Source organism: Bemisia tabaci, chromosome 3 (genome assembly GCF_918797505.1).
Source record: "Bemisia tabaci chromosome 3, PGI_BMITA_v3".
NCBI classification, from domain to species: domain Eukaryota; kingdom Metazoa; phylum Arthropoda; class Insecta; order Hemiptera; family Aleyrodidae; genus Bemisia; species Bemisia tabaci.
In genome coordinates, this window is record NC_092795.1 from 60,893,254 (window position 1) to 60,908,995 (window position 15,742).

A 15,742-nucleotide genomic window follows, 5' to 3' on the forward strand; every position below is an offset into this window, starting at 1 on the left:
ATTTATCTCCAACTACTTTTGTTCCGACAACAGACGGTTGAGATCACAAACGAGCACACGATTGATAATTAGTCGTATGTGATCTTATGAGTAAATATTTCACCACCTGCAATCGTAGCTCAAGAAAATTGTTTAAAAAAGGCTGCTCCCAGTCCCACGCGGTTGCAGTCTCCACAAAAAGAAAAATCATTCCTCGTTAAGAAGTATTTATGAATTGGATCGCATTTAGCAAAAAAGAACCAGCGCGATTACAGAGTTGTAAAAATGTTGCTGCTTCATAATGATCTAAAAAACCTCCCGTGATAGCAAATAGTTTTTGCTTCCACCATAAACTTGTTAATTTTAAATGGATATAATTGGGTAAATTTTAATACTGTACTTGCATTAAGTATTTTTAAATGGAGGAAAAAAATTGCAACAATTTTGAAAACACTGTAATCGCGCTGGTTCCTTTTCCCTAAATGCGATCAAATTGCCGTCCATACTTTCCGAAAACATAAGGGATCCTAAGTTAGGTTAATTATCTAATAATTTTAAGATGTATATCATAATTTCCATCTAAATCCAGCATTTAGATGCTTCCTCTAAATTACTGACTCGAAAAACACTTCCTCAAAGCGACTATTTCCCAGCTGTTATCTATTCCCTTGAAATTCTTTCCATGTTTCTCGATTCAGCGAGTGGGCGCGCGTTTTCACACCAAGTTGTATCCCTCGCACAGTGGATCGAGTTTTTGGAAGAAGCTAGGCATGAAATTTTTGACAAAATTTGTAAAAAATTACGTTTATCTCGTCACAATTTTAACTATAAGGGGTGCTTTCTATCGAAAATTATGCGAGAAAACCAACGAAACTACGTTTAAAACACCAACATTTCATATTACTGAAGATATGCGCTTTTTAAGTTTTTAAATCATGCCCGACCTCTCACACTGACTCGATCCACTGTGCCTCGCTTCGTTCACAGCGGATCTTCTTCTCCTTTTGTCTGATGACGTTTTGACATCGTCATTAACACCCGGGCAGGTCCTGTGTTTGCGAGGCTTTCCAGAAATTCGCGATCGGGCGATTCATTTGTGCAAACATGAGCGTCGAGGTATATTTGGCGGTTCGGCGGGGGGAGGTGGGTGCCACCGCTGCTTTGAACGTGACTCTCATAAACTCACACGCATTAAAATCGTATCATCTCGTCAGCAGTTTTGACTTGGGTATTTAGTCGAACGGTTCGCGTTCCCATCCTATAGCGCGGAGTGCATTCTCCGCATAGTTACGGACTAATTTGGCTGCAGTTGAATTAATTACAATTATAAGGACGGATACGCGGTGCAGGAAGACATTCGGGGGAGGGAGATTTGAATAATTTCCGTCTTTACCTCTGGATTGCCTCTCAAAATTTAGATCTAGTTCCCATGATATCCAGTATAAAAACGATGACTTAATAATTAGAGTGCAATGGATACTCCCCATTTCTTCTGTGTATTGCACAAGGCAATCGACATTGGTCTTACATTTTTTAATTTTGGGATGTTTGCAATTTTGATTTTTTCGTAGCTTTGCAAAGTCTTAATATCGACGAACAAAGAGCGTAATATATGAAAATTAAATATTTTCTCAGTTCTCAACGGGTAAGATCTTTTAAGGAGTTTTACAATCATAATCGTTATGCACGAAGCAGCTAGGCAAGATACGAGGGTAACAAGTTCCATTCTTGAATTTCAAAATTTGCTAACTTTTCCCTAACATTTCAAGCTCTTCGAACATATAATGTTTCGACAACTCTCTAGATTTCAAAGAAATTTGAGGATAAAAATGTATCTTGCGAGACGAAACAAATTTAAAATCGAAGTTGTACCCGTCAAGAGCGATCGAGGCCGTCCAACAAGTTTATCAGGAAGAAAAGCACCGAGAACGGTGGCAAACTTTCCTGATTTTTCACCGTTGATTAAAATCTGACTTTTATTTCCGCATCAGCAATATCATTTGTTTATATGTAGCACAAGCAACTAGAAGTCGCCGGAAATTTGCAGGCGGCTCACATGATTTTACAATAAATCACAACCACGCGGGAATTTAATGCAGGTCTGGTGGGTGAAGACCCTCAAAAGTATGATCTCGTCTTGGAGCGCCTTCATTGTTTGTGATACTCTAAGCTTTGTCGCGGAGTTGGTTTAGTTGCATGTCCAATCTAAACCCAACTAAGGTCACAGATTTCACTACACGCTCTCGTGAGTTCACCTGTTACTACCATGTTGCAATGTTATAACTGATCTGAGCTACGGCTTTTGAAACTAAGATCTCTTAACTCGTGCAAGGACTCCAGCGAGCTGATTATTGAAATTGATAGACAAAGGGATGGTCAAAGAAGACGAACTGAAAATAAAGCTATCCTATCGGTGAAAATTGGTGGTTGCAATGGACGAAGCAGGTGAGTAATAGACAAATTAACGGCGACATCATTTTCCCATTTAGTCTATATTGACGCTCTTTTCAAACAAGAGGATCGCTCCATGTTCCCTGTGTCTTCTTTGCCCATCGCTTTGTCTATCAATTTCAATAATGATCCCGCTGTTAAAAATAATCATCTGATTTGAGTTCGGGGTTTTGCAGGTAGGGATACGCAACATCCACCGTGGAAATAATTTCTCCTTTAATTTTTTCCACTATTTCCGAGACGACACGTCCTCGAAAGTTGAGCAAGAGCTACTCGATCCGTTTCACAATCCGTCGCTCCTCCGTTGTAAGGACGCACCTCGACATCCACATGAGCCCTGATTTCCGTCTAGCTCTATGCTTCTCGGATCTCATGCATACACCGGGATGTGCCCTTACGTCGGCGTCGCGACGAATTCGCGCTCGGAGCGGCAAACTCACGGGGGGCGCTTATCTCTGCACTCGAAAGATAACCGATAACACGAATTTCTGTCCCGCAGGAAGAGGCGTGGCAGCTGGGGCTTCACCTTGGCTGAGGCAGGACATGAGGCTACGATGAGGCGCCGCCACGATGCGCCACGAGGCCCGAACGCGACTCCGCCGGGGCGCCACCCCCTGGGCCCCAGCACCCCCCACACGCAGCCCCCCGAGGCACGGCCGATCCAGGCATAGCCAGGATACGTAGAGCCGCCCCACGAGGGGCTTTGAGAAGACTGAGCGAAACTGTGATATCATGTTCGGGCCGAGGGAGCCTGGTGGTGGCGCTGTGGGTGCTGGCGCTGGTGGTCGCGGCTTCGATGCCCGCTCCCGCGGGCGCCATGTCCTCGGACCAGGCGGAAACGGACACCGTCACCTCGATCTGCGACGAACCGGGGTGCGCCTGCACTGCCGGACGCATCACCTGCTTCTGCCAGCAACCCAACCAGGTAAATATTCTTCCATTATTCTGAAATTGGGTTCCTCCTTGGAGGAGGCGAGGGGGACGCCCAGTGAAAGGGTGGCGACATGGGGTTTTAAATGAAATGAGGAAGTGCCAACTCCCTGACGAGTTGTGAGAGGACCGGGTGCTGTGGCGGTTAGGCTTCGCTGAGCGCCAGAGAACGCTGTGAAAGCGACTCTTATGTATGTATTCTGCAAGCCAGTTCAATCACTTTCGATTTCTTATCAATCCTCAGTTATGAATGAATACTTGCTTTGAGTGCATGTTAACCTCCAACTTATGGTTAAGTCTAATGGTTTCCTCCGATTCCAGTAGGTCCAAAAATAGTATTGAAACTTGAAAAATACATAAAACTTACTTTTCCGAATAAAAAAAAATGCAAAAAAATAGGTACCGAAGGTTAAACGAGATGTGTAAAAATTGACTCTCAATGAAGCTATCATTTTGACGTGCTTAGTCCGTATGCATGCGTTGCCAACAGATTTCACAGGAAAAAATACGCTGAATGTTGACATTTTCAAGGTTCAAGTGACAGGAAATACCTGATTTTGTCCAATAACTATCTACCGACATGCACTGGAGAACGAATGTCAACGTTAATTTTGAAACTGATCTCAAAGTTTTAAGTTTTCCTTTCTAAAAGCTCCGTTTCAACAATCGTGAAAGATTGCGAGATGAAGAAAAATCGAGCGAGATCAACCACTAATTTTCCATGTTTGCTTATAAAAAAAGGTATGGACAAACATAAAGTACAAGTCGATCGCAACCTTGAGGTCACTAATTTTCTGAAAAACGTATAATCTCCCGTCGCATGGCGAATATACGTACGCATACTCGGTGACAATTATTTATGTTTGATTTGTACTGCAAATGTAAAATCCATACTGCACAAGATACGAGACTGAAGTCGTGTCGTTTGATTCTGAAAGAAAAACAAATATGCGAAACAGCTTGGCGAGTGCAAAGCGGGAATTCGCACGCGAATACGACATTAATTACAGCGATCTTGAAGCTTCATAATTAGCTACGCGCACTAAGAGCGGCTTTTAGAGCGCTGATAGCTTGGCACCAGGGCCTTGCAGCAACACAGTTGGCGAGAAGAACATCAGTCTGAATATCATACCCGCCGCTGAGGAAAGATTGAAGTCGTAAATCGCAATTCGAAGCACGCCAGATATAATACTTGGCAGCGAGTTTAAAGGAGTATTTGAATACACATAACTTTCAAGTCATTACTAGATCTTAAGGTTGGACTTTAACGCAATCTTGGAAAAACTGTTGCGGGGGAAACATCGTTAAAAGATTGCGTTAAAGATCTAGCTGGACGAAGACAAGGACGAGTGTTTTCAAATGTATGACAGTGAAAAATAATGCATTATCTTTTTTTGAACAAGCGTAATGCTGTATCTATAGACTCATTTGAGCAAATAATTGAGCGGGAGAATCGATCACCTCTGGTAAAAATAGAATAGTGATGTGTATATTGTACTCAAAATAGCTGCCTTATTTGCTACAATTGCGTACAATTGACAACAAACAATTGACACAATTGATTCAGATGATTTAGATTTGATTGAATGATTTCTGTACAATTGATTGCAACATGCGAGGGTCTCAAACATGATATATAATTTGAAAGGAAGCACTTTTGGAGCAAGTACTTATCAAGCACATTGGCGGATCCAGCAAATTGGCAACATTTTTTTCTCGATTTAAACCTATGAAAATATATCGACTCTTGAAGAGGCTCGGTGCTCCAACCAGAATCGATTATTTAATATAGGTTTAAATGGAGGAACCCCGGTGTTGCCAAATTGCTGGATCCGCTTCTATAATGGAGCAGGACAGAACACTTGAATTACACCTCGGATAGTGTTTACTTCTTTGACGAGGCACGTGAATAATTGACAGTTTGCATCGATTACATCAAGAGCGTGAAATCTGGCCAGCAGTCGTAGCGGCTAAAGAGTGTGCAAAAAGAGAGATGAGTGGATGAAAAATAAGGGGGCGGTTAAAGGCGAGCGTGGAATCGCGTGGCGATAACACATTATTTGCACAAACAAGGAGCAATGGCATCAAGTGAAGGGATAGGTTACAAAGTTGCCTTCAGTAAGTTTATTCATTGTTTTTTGGTCTCTCATACAGCTTTTTAAGTGTATGATAAAAGCGTTAGACTCTCCCACAAGCAAGCTCAGATGAGCCGATCAGTGGGACAACACAACAAAAAATAGATCACACAAATATACAGGGTGATCCAAAAGTCCCTTCCACCCCTCTAACTTTTTACCTAATTGAGGTAAAGATTTGAAACTTGGGGGATATTCCTAGGTCAAAGGGAGCTACTTTTTGGCCCCCCTAAAATTTTCAGGGGGGGCCCCTTGGGGGGGCAACGGCCCCCAACTTTTAATTTTCAAATGGGAAGACCCCTTTGTGATAGCTCGTTCGAAAGAGCATAAAAAAGAAAACTTTTCGCGCAAACCCGAAGTCAATAACTCAAACAGTTTTTAAAATGGCGGCCGGTTAAAGTTCAAAATGGCCGAAAATTCACACCGGTTATTTGTCGATGGATTTGCGCGAAAATCGGTATGTAGGGGTATTTTGACACGAGAAAAACGAATTTGACGTTAGATTTTCAAAAAAACCGAAATTTCCAAAATGACCGCCGGTTACAGTTTAAAATGGCCGAAAATTGTCACCTCGGTTTTTTGCTGATGGATTTGCCTTAAACTTGGAATTTGAGAGTATTTTGGCATAAGATAAACAAATTTGAACTTAGATTTCTTAAAAAAATCAATTTTTTGTCATTTTGAACTTTAACCGGCGGCCATATTGGAAATTTCGGTTTTTTGGAAAATCTAACGTCAAATTCGTTTTTCTCGTGTCAAAATACCCCTACATACCGATTTTCGCGCAAATCCATCGACAAATAACCGGTGTGAATTTTCGGCCATTTTGAACTTTAACCGGCCGCCATTTTGAAACGGTTTGAGTTATTGACTTCGGGTTTGCGCGAAAAGTTTTCTTTTTTTATGCTCTTTCGAACGAGCTATCACAAAGGGGGTCTTCCATTTGAAAATTAAAAGTTGGGGGCCGTTGCCCCCCCAAGGGGGGCCCCCTGAAAATTTTAGGGAGGCCAAAAAGTAGCTCCCTTTGACCTAGGATATATCCCCCAAGTTTCAAATCTTTACCTCAATTAGGTAAAAAGTTAGAGGGGTGGAAGGGACTTTTGGATCACCCTGTATTAGCATCAAGTTGATTTTCATACTCCCCTATCCCAAATCCAGAAAAAACCCCATCCGAGGTGACCAAAATACAACAACGCTGGAAAAACGCTTTCAAGGTTCCACTCAATGTTTACTACTTTACTCATGAGAGTGTGAATTTCACTAAAGCACTACTTGCACGCGCTGTAATGAGAGTTTAGTGGTTACAGTTGCGTAATGAAGTACTTAATATTAATCGTCGTTTATATTGAAAAAAGGGGATGTTTTTCACGTTACTTTTTATGAATGGATGCACGCCTGTTGCCATAAGTCACGATGTTTCATCCTTTTTCGATTCTCTGCGGTGAGAAAAGTACCAATTTGGTAACTTACTCAGATTTTACACGTGTAAAGTTTTCCCCCCAAAAACGGCACTCATAACAGTGTTTGCCACAGGTCCCTCAAAGAGAAATATCAGTTGGCTAATGGTTTAAATTGATGGTGATTTACACGTGAAATCGGAACCTAGAAACCTAAAGCGTAGAAAAATCGGCTGCTATGAACACAATTGACTGAATAAGCAATGACCATCGTTTCTAAAAGTAAGAGCACTTTTTTCGACCAACAAAATGTAGTAAGAGCACTTTTTTCGACCAACAAAATGTATTTTCAGTTTCTTTTTTAATTATAATCTACATATCATGGGAACAATCGGCCTATATACCAAAAAAGGTTTGCACTGGCATGCGACTTTTCTTCACCTCAATTTTTAAATGGAATGCGTTACGCAGAAAGGAACCAAGCCACATCAGCTATTGCAAAATTTAATCAGGCAACTTAACTTTTACTTTTTTCACATAAAAACGGCTGTGCGGATTTTTGTGCAAAGGTCAGTGCATTTTCTGCAGAGTACGAAGCAAATTCCTAAAATTTTCAAAAGAATCCGCATGAACGTTCCCTTTTTAAAAATCAAATTTCCCAGTTAAAGGCAGTATGATTAGGCTTGGTATCTTTCTGCTGAACGCCGTCCAAACAGGCAAATTCGTAAAACGAACACTCTGTCATCGACAACCTTGCAATCGCAATACAGCCACGACCACCTTCCCTTGCCGCGCCGGTCCGTGAAAACATTACGGGTAATCTATACAGTTCACGAAGCTGCCTTTATTTTATAGCTTTGAGACGCTGGCTGCCCAGCCTACCCCACACCCTGTTCGGCCCAGGGACCTTACGACCGAGAGAGGGGGTGGGGGGCGGAGGTGTAAGGGCTTGGGGAGTCGATATCCTCCGAGGCTGAACACGTCATGCCCCTGTGCCCCACCCTGTAGCCCCCTCGCGATAAAACCCTCTCTTCGGAGAACGTAAAAAAAAGGCTAATTTGCACGCGCAGAGTTGTCTGGCGCACGTTACTTATTTAGTCGAGTCTTTTAACAACCGACCGGCGTTTTAATTGCTAATGTTTGCGCCGTAGGGTGGGGGCGCTTTTTACTTTGTGCGCTACTCATGTCCTGCTGAAGGAAAACGTTGGCGGATCCAGCAAATTGACAACATTGTTATTCACCATTTAAAGCTATGGGAATGTATCGGTTTTTGGAGGGGCCAGGTGCTCCGACAAGAATCGATTTTTCAACATAGCTTTAAATGGAGGGAATCCGGTGTTGCCAAATTGATGGATTCGCCTTTGATGAAAAAGAGGAATCAAAAGATAAAATAATGGAGGAAACTTATTTTTTAAAGTAATGATGGGAGGGGTATCAACGTGAATAGAGTTGTCCTATATAATATGTTTGGAAACCGTTCCAAAATAATGTCTCTTCAACCCTGCTCTGTATTATCTGTGCGAACTCATATAACTTGAAAAAATAAATAAATAAATTAATTAATTAATTTAAAAGAGAAAAATAATCCAAAGATGCGAATCATGAATCTTATGAGCAGTGGTTTTGCCATCCATTCATGGCCTCTGAGCGACTACGGTTTGTATTACATGGTTTTTGAACCAGAGTGCTTAGAACTGCTTGTTTGGGGACAGGCGGCACATTGTTCGGATTAGTGAAGATGACATAACAAAACACTAAAAAACTTTAAATTGTTAAATTACACTAAAAACTTTTACACTAAATTACACTAAAATTTACACTAAAAATATCTGCACTCTCGAAAATTCACGGGGTTCGTGTTTGTCTACATTCGCGAGGTGAAATTAAATTTTCGACTACTTTTTAATTAATGCTGGTAAATTGTCAAAGCTTGTGCGACAGTCAAAATCAACACAAGATAGTAACACAGAGTGACACAAGGCACACCAATGGAGCCAGTTTTCGCAATCGATCTGCTTGTTTCTGAATAAAAATGAATCACATTTAGGAAAAAGGAACAAGCGCAATTACCGGTGTTTAAAAAATGTTGCTTCTCCATAATTAGCTAAAAAAAGCACCCTGACTAGCAAACTGTTTTTAGCAACAGTTTGCTAAACTGTTTTTACTTCTCACTTAAAAATTGTTAATTTTAAAAGAAAAGAATTGAGTTAATTTTAAGACTATACATACATTGAGTATTTTTAAAGGAAAAGAAGAAGTTGCGCAGTTTTGAAAACACTGTAATTGCGCTGGTTTCTTTTCGCTAAATGCGATCCAAATGATGTTCTACATAAATTCTGGTGAATCGTCCAACAAAACATTATTTTGTTTTGATCATAGAAAATAAAATGTCATATAAACACAAGGTTTACGAGTGTGTTTATCAAAATGTTGGATTTCTAGGAGTGTCTCTTGAATTGCAGAATTGGTCTTGATGCTAACGCGACGAAGCAACCAATAAGCAGCTCAAGAGAAAATATTTAGCCACAAACCGACAAATGGCATTAGTCTCGGTAATGCTCGCATCCATTGTTAGTGAAACTGGAAGTGAAATTAACGCAAGAAACACAGCCCGAGTCACTTCCTCATTATATCCCGGCGCAAATCAAAGACGACGGCCCGACAAAAGCCATCAGCAAAAGCCCAAGTGCCGTAAAAGGATGCGTGCACAAGAAAACGCCACAAAGCTATCAGCGTTTTTCTCATCCAGCTTCGCCGGAGGAATGGGACTGAAAGTGTTTTATCGATGCATTGTGTGGGTGAATCACGGCTCTGGGGCGGCGGCGCACAGTGGATTAAATCAATCAGAGAGGTCAGACATGAAATTTTTGACTAAATCTGCAAATTTTGATATTTATTTCGTCACATTTTAATTTACAAGGGGTGCTCGTGAAAGAAAATGTTACGAGGAAACCAATAGAACCAGTTTTAGAACCTCACAAATTCGTATAAACGGAGTTATAAGCGTTTAAAGTTTCCAGATTTTGTCCGACCTCTCACATTGACTCGATCCACTGTGCGGCGTGGAGTGGAAAACGAATCGGGAATCACAATTGGACGTTGAGTGGTTTATCTCGATGAAGGGACCGGATTGCGGTGCGAACGGTCCAAGTTGAAAACTGCGCAGTCGGCTCAGAAAACTAACCGCAGTCACCGGGTACATACATGAGTTGCTCGTTGCGTGAAACAATGGCACTAATGGTAAGCTGAGAAGTTGACAACGGACTTATTCGCGAGAAACTACGTTGAAGTCGGCCCATGCGAATACATGAAAGTATGAAGGGAAACATCGAGGGTCAGTGGTGTAAATGTTGGACCCGCAATGCAAGGGACTCTAAAGGGTCCAGTCGCTTGCTGGAGTTTTGAAATTTCGTTTAAAAAATTCCTCAATCGAGCCATCGAGATTTTGAAATTAGGAACTACAAACTCTGGGCCATTTTAGAAACAACATATGTGTCTGTAGTTTCTCTATGCGGATAAGTGTTTCTACGTATGAGCCAGAAATTGTGGTCCCTTATTGCATGAAGTCCAAATGTAAGTTAATACGGTCCCATTCATGCATTCGCCGTTTTTATTTCTCACTGTGTGGATAAATTCCGCTGCTCAGTGGTATGAATGAATGAATTCTGGAACTTTGCCCTATTTTCAAAACTTGCAGATACACGTTAAAATTGCAAACAGAGTGAGTCGTTCGTTTTTTAAAGTTTTTGACGAGGAGTGATCCTAATTTTAAATCGCTGGAAAAAAAAGTCGCTTGGATCTAGAGTCCAGACTCTTAATGATATTGATAAGTTAAAATACTCTTGATTCAATCAGATTTTTCCTTGGATCGCAGAGCCGAGCCTCTTAATTTAGGCGGATTTCTTTTTGTTCAAGCAAAAAGTCCGATTGAATCAAGAGTATTTTTTCTTGACGATGTTTTTAAGAGTCTGGACTCTAGATCCAAGCAACTTTTTTTCCAGTGATTGCTTACAGATCACAAATTCTACAGTTAAAAGACTTTGAATGAAAGAATAAGAGATGCATTTCTCTGAATTGTAGCTTGGCTCGAAGGCGAAGAAGACTCAAAGGAGTGTAATAAGATCTATTTTTAGCGAGCTCGAGTATTCCGAGAAACTTTACAATGCCCGTTCTGGGAGGAGATGAATCAGTAGAATTGCGAAAGAGCCTGGTCGCGCCACAGGCCTTTGCAATGTAGCGATGCAAGTTGCAACTCCTGGACAACCGAATGCGAATGTTCATCACAATATCGAGCAGTAGCGAGCTTCAGGCTCCTCCAGGCGAACTTGCGGGGTCGCGCGCTACGCAAGCCGAGCTCAGTGGGGCGTCGCGCCGCGTCACCACGCACGCGCGTCGGGCGCCGGTCAGATCGGGTCACCCTCCCCCGCAAAGCTGAACCCAGCACCCTCTTCGTACTGAAATTGGGCACATATGAACAATAATACATCTATATTCCTTAAAAATAACTAAAATTGCTAAAGGAGAAGAAGACTGGAAAAAAAACACATTGGATCTAGAGTCCAGACTCTTGAAAACATTGACAGGAAAAAATACTCTTGATTCAATCGGATTTTTGCTTGAACCAAAACGAAATCCGCTTAAATTAAGAGGCCTGGTTCTTGATGTAAGCTAGATTCTGATTGAATCAAGAGTACTTTTTCTTGTCGATGTGTTTTAAGAGTCTGGACTCTAGATCCAATGTGTTTTTTTTTCCAGTGAACGCAAGGAAAATGTAAAACTAAACTCGCTGATTGATGAAATTCCGCCTCGTTACGTGTGTTTTGAAGGGTTGGCGACGTCGGTCATGTTGAATACTGTGTTGCATCATCCTGGTGCACACGGGTTGGACGGAACGACTCCTCGTATGGAATGTTCATCCGTGCCGTAGTACGGTTTTTGAAGCGGGAAGCTTGAAAAAACGCTTATTTCTCATACAGATTGTATAGTTAGGAGTTTATTTCAGACTTTTCCGAAGCACATATCGTGATTTTTGAGCCATTTCATACAAGATACAACTCCTTTTTTATTGCTTTAGCTGGAGTGTACCACGCAAGGTCGCCGCAGAATTTGAAAAATGAAATTCCCTGACATTTCCCTGATTTTCCGAACACATTTCGGTGAAATTCCCTAAAAATTGAAAAATATGACAGATGGTCAATAAGACATTATTGAAAATAATTTTCAGGTAAAATTTGTTGTCCGAAACTTCAAATCTATTCTAGAATGCAATTAAAGGTGATTAAACAAATTTTCCCTGATATTTTCGTTATTTTTCCTGACTTTTTAAATTCCCTGACATATCCCGGTTTACCCGGTATTCCCTGACTGTGGCAACCCTGAATAGGGTCATTACAGAACCGCATGAAGGAAGGAGATCAAGTGTTTTCCAAGTATCCTCCACGAGGGCCTCCATGGAAGCTCGGTTCCAGCAACAGGAGCGGGACCCGACCAGAATCGCCGGTAACCGGAGCCGGCACACACAGCGCGCGCCGCACCGCACGCCGTCGCCGCGCCGTGTGAATGAGTGGGCAGCCACGCGGCGCGGCGTCCGAATCCAGCGTCTGCGTCTGGTGGAAGCGTCGCGTCGCCGTCCGGCCTCCGTCGCGTCGCCGTGGGCTCAAGTTCATTACCATAATGCATGGTGCATGGTGCATGGTGCGGGGAGCGCGCCGGATCATAGCGCGGCGGCGAGCGAGCAAGTCTTGAGCAATCCCTACACGCATCTTCAATTACGCTCACACTCACACTCCGACGCCCGGCACTTGTCCCGACTACTTCCGAACCCCCCTCCGGGGGGCGGGGGAGGAGGTTCCTACTCCCACGACGCTTTAATTTGATTCCCGAATTAAGAGCGCGAGCTTTCAGCGCAAGATCCGTCAAGATCATAAATCAATAAAGCTGTATAGTAAGCTCTCGTCTCGATCCAGCTGAGATCGTCGTTTCACAGATGCAGTGGCGATTTGGCGAGTTGGCAACGCTGTGTTTCTTCCGTTCAAATCCATTGAAAATATAGATTTTAGGTGAGGGGAGCTGCCTCGCCAAGAATCGACTGTTTTACACGCATTTAAATAGGGTAGATCTCTCTAATTAGCATGGGCGTAGTGTGCTTTGCGATTTATCGATTGATATACTATTCAAACCGATGAGAAAATATCGATTATCAAGGCGTTCGCAACGACCACCATAATAATCGATTCCTTCATAGCCTCAAACGGTATAGTATCGATAGGCGATTAAAACACGCCTTGTCACTGCTGATTAGGGGATTTCAATTGATCTTAAAACATAACATTTTGTAGACGTGCGAAAAGTGTGTTTAATCTGGCAACCCTGACGAACAGAAATTTGGGAGGATTTCAACGTGGAGTGGAGAAAAAACAGTTTCTATATGGAGAAGAGGGGAAGATGGACCACACAAGGCTTATCAACCATCATTTTTGGGATAATCTGTCTCAAAGTTGTTTTTGCTAAGTTATAAAGGTAAAGAGGATAGATTTGAACGAAACTGATGACGAATTATAGTCTGAGCTATATTAAAATGTTGTTTCAACCTTTTAGATAAAGCAAGAGCGACGTTTTAGTCAAGAAAGTACAAAATGGAAGCGGCACGTCAATTTCAGCGTACACGTTAGATGCCGCACTATAGTGCGCAGCGTTTATCGACCTCTGCCTTGTGCATGAGGGTAGAGACTTGAGCGAGTGGTTAGGAAAATAAGCGCACTTTTCCATGCGCTAAGGTTTGCTGCAGAGACACAGCAGAAAATTCAGAACGTCAATTAAAAAGTACGCATTTGGATGCCACTCTAGTGCACGGCGTTTATCGACCTCAGAGACTTGAACGAATGGTTAGGAAAATAAGCGCACTTTTCCATGCGCTAATGTCCGCTGCGGAGACGCGGCAGAACACAGTGGGCTCGAATTGGATCATCAATGGACACAAGCTTGAAAAAACTCTCAACTCTAACTTGTTATGGAATCCTAAACGCGTTTAGTATCATTTCCGAGGCATCTTCAACCAATAATGCCCGCTCTGCCTTTTCGAATAGAATCAAAAATCAATTTGCGCGTATGAAATCCTAAACCTTCTTTGAATTTCGCTGTATGTTGTCTCTGACGCCATGATTAATCACTCCTTTGCTTCTTCCGATTACTGTGTGACGCGGTGCGTGAGAGTGAGACCTTGACTCGGTCGGTGTCAACCACGCGCCGCGGGGGAATAAAATGGGGACATCGAGCGGGGAGGAAATCACAAAGGAGGATCATGAACATGAAGATCATGGACCGCGGATGCGGAGCGCGGGGGCAGCGACCTGCCTCGCCGTCTCAGCATGGTTGGTTAACGAGAATTTTGGCCAAACCACACCGCTGTGATTAACTTCACTTTCATGATATACCAACGATCCAATGCCTCCGTGAAAATGAACCGGATGGAATCAATTTTACTCACATTATCAGATGTCCAAAATTCCAGAAAACTTTCCGTTATTGTTCACTTTTTAAAATAGGGGGATAGCGATAATTTTAAAATAGCTACAAAAAAAAAAAAAAAAAAAAAAAAAAAAATAAAATCCTGTGAAATGTATTTTTGACTTAAGGTGATTCGATGGACGCCATATTTTGTGTCAGAACGGCATGCGATATATCGCATCAATTGGTTCCATATTTTCAGCTACTCGTCATTTTTCTCCAATTTTGAGATCGCAATTCTGTTGTCAGGAGTCTAAAGCACTCACTTACCAATTTTAACAAAGAAAATCAACGTAATACAGGCGTGGTTTTTTTCAGAGAGAAAATATCGCATTCGAGTGCAGTTTCGATATCAGTATCGAATGCGATGTTTTTTCTCTGAAAAAACCACCTCCTGACAACAGAAGTGCGATCTCAAAATAGGAGAAAAATGACGAGTAGCTGAAAATATGGAACCAATTGATGCGATATATCGCATGCCGTTCTGACACAAAATATGGCGTCCAGCGAATCACCTTAAAGCACTTATTAAAAATCATTTTCGTGCCAATATACTCGACAATTCATAATTTATACCGACTCTGTTCAAATTCAGTAAAAAATACAATTAATCTCTACGTTTTTTACGTACAGCTGAAGTCTGGTCAACTAAATGTGTTGAGATTACAGTCAATTACGTAAAAAAAAAAAAAAAAAAAAAAAAAAAAAAAAAAAAAAAAAAAACCTGAAGTTCCCTGAACGACCCATTCGAACATTCCCCGTATCATCGGCAAGAGATGAGTTGCAAAACGAAACCGACGCGTCGATAAAATCATCAAAAATAAATCGCAGCCGAGACGCACAACATCGTGACGTAACCGTGGTGGACGCGTTGCGTTGTGTACTGCCTTGGTAAGGAAGAACGCCGTGAGAACATTCGAACGTTGCCAAAGTCCCCGATAAACTTTCTATTTGAGTGGAAAATCATGAATTTTTTCATTTAAATTTTATGATATTTTAGATTAGATTGCGCAAAAAATCTTGAAAAAAATTTATCGCAAAATATTGGCAATTTCTCCGGGAAAATTCGTTTTTTCTGGATAAAAATATGGCAACGTTTGGAGGTTCATACGGCGTTTGAACTTGTGTCCAGCGGCTCAACGGCCCCGCTCGGGGCTTCGGGGTTGGGGCCGCTCCGGTCGGGCGAAATTAATTTCTGCCGTAACTCAACCTCGGCCGCCGCCCGGGTCGTAACCGTGGCCGTAACTCCTCGCCCGACCGCGACTCATCCACGTCCACTCCCCGAAAACAACGCATCTGCGCCCCGATTCCCTTCACAGATACGCGGTTCTTGATCGGCAGGGT

At 42.1% G+C, this 15,742-nt stretch overlaps 2 protein-coding genes across 3 annotated transcripts in view; one reads left to right on the forward strand and one right to left on the reverse strand.

The window, feature by feature from the left end:
* hiw (MYC binding protein highwire) overlaps positions 1-15,742 on the reverse strand; it is a 315,026-nt gene that overhangs the window by 245,481 nt on the left and 53,803 nt on the right. The window lies entirely within an intron of this gene.
* Positions 1-15,742, forward strand: part of LOC109034487 (uncharacterized) — a 59,211-nt gene that overhangs the window by 20,123 nt on the left and 23,346 nt on the right. Inside the window, 1 exon segment of the mRNA XM_019047684.2 lies at positions 2,930-3,355. Within this exon segment, the coding sequence (XP_018903229.2) occupies positions 3,248-3,355 (108 nt within the window). The 5' untranslated portion in view covers positions 2,930-3,247.